Source organism: Acromyrmex echinatior, chromosome 2, assembly GCF_024713525.1.
Source record: "Acromyrmex echinatior isolate Ae372 chromosome 2, ASM2471352v2, whole genome shotgun sequence".
Classification (NCBI taxonomy): domain Eukaryota; kingdom Metazoa; phylum Arthropoda; class Insecta; order Hymenoptera; family Formicidae; genus Acromyrmex; species Acromyrmex echinatior.
This window is the reverse complement of record NC_141853.1, coordinates 11,276,251-11,284,036: the sequence shown is the minus strand read 5'-3', so window position 1 is coordinate 11,284,036 and position 7,786 is coordinate 11,276,251. Positions and strand designations below refer to the sequence as shown.

The 7,786-nt window shown below is 30.1% G+C and overlaps 1 protein-coding gene across 1 annotated transcript; it reads right to left on the bottom strand.

Annotated features, from left to right (window-relative positions):
* Positions 1-476: 476 nt before the first annotated feature.
* Positions 477-6,815, bottom strand: LOC105147247 (synaptic vesicle glycoprotein 2B). The gene is made up of 11 exons (XM_087402997.1): positions 6,426-6,815; positions 5,655-5,879; positions 5,319-5,481; positions 4,677-4,798; positions 4,274-4,518; positions 4,004-4,179; positions 2,630-2,795; positions 2,321-2,435; positions 2,049-2,208; positions 1,834-1,961; positions 477-1,598 (listed from the first exon to the last, which is right to left on the bottom strand). The coding sequence occupies exons 1-11, from the start codon at positions 6,502-6,504 to the stop codon at positions 1,546-1,548; spliced, it is 1,632 nt and encodes a 543-aa protein (XP_087259123.1). The 5' UTR covers positions 6,505-6,815; the 3' UTR covers positions 477-1,545.
* Between the last annotated feature and the right edge of the window lie 971 nt (positions 6,816-7,786).

Genomic DNA, 7,786 nt, shown 5'->3' with positions numbered 1-7,786 from the left:
ATAGACTGCGTTGTATTTCAAAATACCGTTGAAGATATCATTATGTCAAGAAGATATTTTCGAAGAGACCTTTATAACATCTTCATGCAAATAGGATGTGGTTAGGAAGGTGTTAAATGAGGTTGTTGATGAAGTTGTCGGAGGAGCAGATCGTTGTTGGGATACAACACGTGCTGACGGTTTGCGAGTACGTGCCGTCTTTTAATGTAGACATTGGGTTGCGCGGATAGAAGAAATGCAGACGCGTTTTTCCAGTGACGGGTAATGTGTGTGCAATGCATAGTTCCCTTCCGCAATTTATGCGGAATGCAGTCTCGAGCGCCACGAAGCCCTTTTACAATGAGAAACGCCGGAGAAATCGCGCGACCCTACGTGGTTTCATTAACAGTTAAACAAGCGTGCGATTTTATATAATATATTTTATAACGGATACTTAACTATCTAATTGTTGCAAGAACGTAATACAGTAAACGGAATTTTTATGGAGTTTTAATGTATTAACTCGGAATGCAGATTATTATCAAGTAGAAGATGATTACACATTACAATTATTACTTGCTATTTATACATGTACATTTACATAACAGCTATGCATTTGTAATATAATAAATTATACAATATAATATTCATTGTACTATATTTGTATAAACTACAATCGTGTGCTTATAGTATAATCATTTTTCGCGACTAATTGTGAGATTAAACTGTAGATATGCTGTAAAATATACACATATATTATATTGCCATTAATATATTTGTCTGAAAGTAATAATTTTTATAAATTGTATCACAGTTTTCCGCCATACGCATAAAGAGCGTGAGCAATTTACAAATTCTATAATCTCGCTAACTTATCGTTCAATAATTCTCGAGAACCATTAATTCGATTATAAAATAAAAGTTTACATATTACGTTTGTACAAGCTAAATATTATGAAATAGCTACAAACGTATGATGCACTTCATAGTTTTCTTTATTCACATATTGTATGTCCAAAAATCACAAAATATTTCTATTATATATTTAATCAGCTTTAATTAAAAGATAAATCAAGATAACAATATATTTAATTATAGTTTTAAAATTTCTCGCTACGTTTGCACTTTTTTGTTTGATTTTTTCGAGGCGAAAACTTACGGGTATGCAAGTTTACTTACGTCGGTACATTTTATTGCACCGATCGACGGAGGTAGCGAGGTCCTAAGATCTGCGATAAAGCTGCGTCCACACTAGAAGAAGCGCGGGATAGAGGGGGATGAGCATGTGGGTGAAGGCTGGAGGGCTCTCCAGGATGTGTCGAAAGTGAAACTCAAGGTCTCATACAATCTTTCGTTGTGTGGTGCATGTATATGCATGGCCATTGTACGCCCTCATACGGGCTCGATCATAGCTCGCGATAAGCATCGATTCAGGTCCTTCGAGCCTCCAGTTCGGCTCTGCTAAACGATTGTGGATCCTCGAAGATGAAGATGTTATTACGGAGATGATAGCAAGAAGTGAAACTCATCTTCTGCTTATAAATCTTCCTTCGATCTCTCAAGATTTTATGCCGCATGCTTGTTTGTACTTGGTAGGAAATACGTAAGAAGCAAGCACACTAAAATATTAAATTAATAGAAGGTAATAAAATAGATTAATGAAATAAGTAAAATATATAGGAAGTGATAAAGCAACGTAGCATCGAATATAAGTAAATGAAACATATTTCCTTTTTTTTTTTTTTTTTTCGAAATAGATTGATGCTTGAAACATGGTGAAATTATTTTTTTTATTATAATTTGTCAATGTTATAAGAACATATTTAAAATTTTTGTAGGATAAAAAATACTTACACAAAGTGAAACATATCAGGTTAATAATCGGCGCTACGCAACCATATTCAAGTAAAACAGGGAATATGAGATTGCCGGTCATAGATCCCAGTCTTCCTATTATCATTTCTAAGCTTACTGCCATGGTTCTGATAAATTAAAAACAGAATGTGTATATATTAATTACTTTCCGCAAGTCAATAGTAATTATTTTGTATTGAGTTTAAACAACAAACCTCAAAGATGTGGGAAAGAGTAAAACGGTTGCGCCTACTAGAACGTAGAAACTCTTACTCATTATTCCGACATATAGACACGTGAGTATGAGAGTGGATAATGTACTTGTAGACCAGATTAAAGCTACCAGACATAAAATCGAACATCCGTAGCCGACAACTATATCCGAAAAAGGTGGAAAGATAGAAGTCATTAGTACTTTCTATGTTATCTTCAGTATAAAAATTCTTTCAGTGTATTAAACTATAGAATAACATTAAAAGAAACTTACATAATAAATATTTGTGTTGCAGAAAATTAACAATAACACTGGCACACAATATAAAAGTACAAGAAGTAGCTGATACAATAACACTGTCCATATACATTGAATTTGATACAACAATCTGAAAAAATTAGTATTATTAGTATTTGAATTAGTTCTATGTAAAAAGTGTAAGGAAATAATGAAAAAAATATCTTACTATATATAGATCACTATAAATAGATTTACTTTACATAGCCAAATATAATTGTAACAATAGATAAATAATATAAAATGTATTAATACATGTAATTTACAATTATTAACGTATCTTACAGTCTCGCAAGTTGACCTTTCTAATGCAACAGTTTTATTTGCATTAATAGACGTCGAAATATCCAGTATTTCACAAAAGGTAGGCTCAGTTATATTTGTATTAAGACTGTAAAAATTATCTATCGTCGCAAAAAGTTGTGGCTGCCAGAGACGAAGAGTATTTAAACTGTAAATACAATAAATATAAAAACATACGAATACATTAATACATAAATGTCATATTAAAATTTGATAAACTATTTAACGTATAAAATGTACCGTTTAAATGTACTATAGAATGGCTGCGTATAATCCTGAAACTTTTTTAAATAATTTATGAATAATATTTCTTTTACCTCTTTTCATTTCAAGTATTTTCGTAATACTTGTAATTTAGATTTATATTTTATCAAATGAAAAAATAAAAAAGTTTTTACACATATGTATTACAGTCATGAAATAAATTTGTTATATAATGTACTACATCCGAAAAAGGTAGAAAGATAGAAATCATTAAACCAAAAATGACATTGTTTAACGATGTTTGACGATTTGGAAATCGTCTCGCTTATTTTGGTTGTTATCAACGCAACGGAATTTTCTCATCATTCTCTTTTCTTAATGGAAAATTTTTACTAAGTTCGATAATGCCTCCGAGTATAAAGAGAGAATGGTATTTAATCGCAAATTGTGCGCATAATTGTAAACAGCAAATTTTTATTTTTGTTGCTGTCATTGGCCTAATTTTTAATTTAATAGAAGATTTTTACTGGAAAATTTAGAAGAGGATTTAGTAAAACATTTAGTAGAGAATTTGCAAACCGAGAATATGTATTTAATTACATGTTTTTCTCCTCAGCTGACATCTTTTAATTTAGTAGAAGAATTTAGTAGAACATGTGATGTAGGTACATAATATCCCGGGATGATATTGTATCCACAGATAATGAGAATACAGCTCAGTTAACAGTGAAATATGAAGAAACAAATGTGTGTGATATCTTCCGCGCTGATAAAGTCGTAAATTCTCTGTCATTCAATCATCATCACGGCATTTATATGACTAACCAAGATCTTACATTTTTATGACGAGTCATCTAAAAAGTATGACTTTACGGAAGCTTTATATAAACTCGCACAAATATTACTGCTATTACCACGTTACTCGCCATTCTGATATTTGCAACCTCATTTCACTTTTGATTGTGTATATATATATATATATATATATATATATATAAAATCAAAAGTTTTAGATTAATTAACTCAGAAACCGAATCATCTGAGGCATTTTTATGTTTTTAGACAAAGTTACGTTATATTTAAAATAAATTACTATCAACAATTATTATGTGGCTTGTGTATATATATATATATAAATAATAAAATACTTACCCTAACATCAAACAAAATTGCATAATAACAAGTAATGAAATACACGACAGATTTGGGTTCAAAAACATGGGCTTCATTTGCCGAATTCCGTTCTTTAAGCTCGCTTTCGTACCGCTTTGACATTTGGATTGTTCTGTAGTTGTATTGTTTAAACTTACATCATCCAAAGCATATATCTAATGATAAAAAATATATAGAGATACTTACATCTTTGTTTATAAATTATTTAAATAATTTTATGTAAACTATTACAATTAAAATTGTGCTTACGGGATAATTATCTTTAGGCAGACCAGTATTTATACTGTAGATCTTTTTGAAAATTTCAAGAGCATCTTTATTACGATTTTGTGTCATCAGAAATTTAGGACTCTCCGGGAAGAAAGAGAGACAACAGACACCTATCAACGATGATACTCCACAAAGGGATAGAAAGATTCTCCAAGAATTGTAGACAAAGGCACCGTCCCAAAGAACAATTGACCACTGCTGAGGAATAACTAGCCAAGCCAATGCTAACAAATGCATGCATTAAATATTATTTTCACGAAAAATTAGATTTATATTAAGATTTTTTATTAAGTTGTTAATAATTATCTATACAACTTATTTTCTATAATAAATAACCTCATAAACTATTTTATTATAATAAATAAATGCTGAAATATTTTACCTGCATTCATTACACATCCAAACGAAACCGAGAAGCCAACGAGAATTGGAATCTTCGTTCTACCACTGGCGCCATAAAATTCCGCGCTGTATGCCATAAGAGTTGCATATGGACCACACACGCTAAAGTTTAATTGATCATTAATCTCTTTTATATTAAATGATATAATTATACGACAAATGTAAAAGGTTATTGTAAGATTAAAATAGACTTGTTCTTTGTCTGATACTCGTATAGCCTGTTTTTATTTTAAAACTGTCTTAAATGTCTTAAAGTGTTATTGTGACTCTGTGATTATCTAAACAACACAAAGTCTTGTTGTCTAAAATTGTAACATAAGGTGTCTTTAAGTTGTCTTTTAGATAAACATTTTTGCAAAAAATATTTTATGACCCGAATTTTAGATACTTTTTGTTATCTGGGTAGCTTAACACGTCTTAAGACTGTACTTAAAACGATCCCAATAATACCAACCGTTGTTTTTCTTAAATAGCGCGCGTTATTGAATTTAACACACACACACACACACACACACACACACACACACATATATTATTAGACACTGAAATCTCAACCGTATTGATTTTTGATTTATTTATATAGCAGTTTAAATTATTTTATGTAATGTAATATTTTTCTCACATAAGGCCGCTGAGAAATTTGAAGAATAAAAGCGTCTCGAAGTTCTGCGAAAATCCTGAGAGTACATTGCATATACCATCCGCCATATAGCCATATATTATAATCTTCTTTCTTCCTTTAACATCAGCGAGGTATCCCCATATAAAACCGCTCAATAGCATACCTAACACGAGTTTAATATGAAATTACGCTAAATTTCTTGTATTTTTTCCTTTTTATATTTCTATATTATTTTTAGTATCGATTAAAAATAGTTTAAAATAGTTTTGCTAAAAGTCATTGCTTGAAATAATTTAAATGTATTGAAAATAATTTCAAACGTCACATTGCACTTACCTACGTAGATAGCAGCATTCAAAAGTCCTTTGTCAAACAATGACAATCCTAAATCGCACTCCGCCGATGGAAGTATCATCGACATATTAGCCGTATCTACACTCGATGCCCAGGAGGCCGGAATAATCGCAAAAATGAGAAGATATTGAAACTTCCCGGTCCCAGCGACAGTAATCGCCGTCTCAAAATCCGCAATTTTTGCATTTGATTCATCTTCGATTACAACTACCGAAATATGTATTATATAAATATATAATTTAGAAAATAAGTATATATAATTTAAAAAATTATTATACACACACACACACACACACACACACACACACACACACAATACATTGTTTTCTTCAAAAGTGACAACTCAGAAAACGTGATTTTTTAATTATCATGAAAGAGTTACATAAGTAAACATTATCTTATCAATCATCAAAATCACATTAGTTTAACTTTATAAAAAAATCATCAAAATTTTTTGTCAGATTGAAAAATATTTTTACGTTAAAACACTTTTTTACATTAAAAAATATTTTTATTTCTTTTCTGGAATAAAATTTTATTTTTGAATTGTCATTTTTGAAATAAAAAAAATGATATATATAACATATACTTGTACCAAATAAATAAATATGAATAAATCAAAGCTAAATAATTTTTATTAACAATAATTCTGCTTAAAATATCGGAATTTATATATATTTAGCAAGAATAATCAAAAATTTCAAAATTATTTTTTATCAAAATTTTTTTTAATAACAAGTATCGTGTACTTACTTGAATCTCGTTGTTGAATTTGTTCCTTATCAGGTACGTCGATTACATTAGGTTTGTTGTTAGGTTTGTTGTTCGACATAGTATTTATTTTACGAAAGATATCAAACGGTGATCACATAATACATAATTCAGAAAATAACTGATACAATTTTCTCAATTTTAGCTACGCGTACGTCAAAATGGGGCCGCGTTCAAACAGCTTCTGTGTGAATGATGTTCCGATAACAGTGATTATACGGCATATATGCAGCATAGGATTCTGTAGGAGTAATCTTTCACGCGCAGGCTGATGAAATCACTCTACTTTCAAAAATATTTTCTCTCGTCATATTTTCGAGCTCATCGCTTAATATCACTCAAACAATTTTATCACTTAAGTAAACTCAGTTAATTTATCATGTGCAGTACCGTGCTTACAATTCTAATATTTGTCAATGGAAATCAACAACTTAATTAAATACATGCACGTGCCTGATGATTTAATTACCTAATCATCAGGAAACACAGTTACTTATTACGTTCCTCATTGAAAAAAAATTCATTTCTTTGCTTATTATAAGTTATATTTTTTAAATGAGAAACAAGTGATGGTAGCAAATTACTTTCAAAAATGATTGTTCCAACCCTGAGGATATTATTGTTATTGTTACGAGAAATTATAACTAAATCTTTATTATAAAAAAAGAACCATAAAACAATAACAGTATTACGAGTAACGCGTTTTTCACCATCCCTGTTCGTAAGTGTTAAAACTTATTAGGTGTTGGAATTAATTCGTAGCGTTTTACAAGTGATGGGAAGTACTTTCATTAATGTATTTTTTAATGCTCATGTGAAATAAATAACATTCTTTCATTAAAAAACGCTACGAATTAATTCCAACACCTAATAATTTTTCTTTAACTTTTGGCAATGATTTCTGACTTCGCTTATCAAAATGTCTTCTTATAAAATATACCGACAACTACACGACAGTTTGCTTTATCACAAGTCATTCTACCTGCAACGAAAACGTGCTCATGACGTATCCAGATGAGATAAATGATAATAATAGACTAGACTGTGGAAATATAAATACATGTATTACTGATTTTTTTGCTAAAGTGAGATATTCGTGAAGAGTTAGAAAATTTTTAAATTTTTTATTATTGTATCAATAAAATATACACAAGAATGCGTGTATTATTTATTATTAACAGTTTATATTTCCTTCGGTTTGCTGATCAAAATGAGCTATTGTTTTCCTAAGAATTCTTTCTCGCGTGGTAAGTTCGACAGATCTGGGTAAAAGATTCAGATCTCAACTGTAACTTTTTTCGAGATTTTATCACATTGCATGTAAGTCTTACGTTAAATTATAC

What these genes read in the sequence shown, in the direction of transcription:
- LOC105147247 (XM_087402997.1), bottom strand. Translation starts at nt 6,504, where the DNA reads ATGTCGAACAACAAACCTAACAACAAACCTAATGTAATCGACGTACCT. An exon ending in TGGATGTGTAATGAATGCAG is followed by an intron (nt 4,519 to 4,676) that starts GTAAAATATTTC and finishes TGCATTTGTTAG; the next exon opens with CATTGGCTTGGCTAGTTATT. An exon ending in CAATTTTGTTTGATGTTAGG is followed by an intron (nt 2,796 to 4,003) that starts GTAAGTATTTTA and finishes TTGTATTTACAG; the next exon opens with TTTAAATACTCTTCGTCTCT.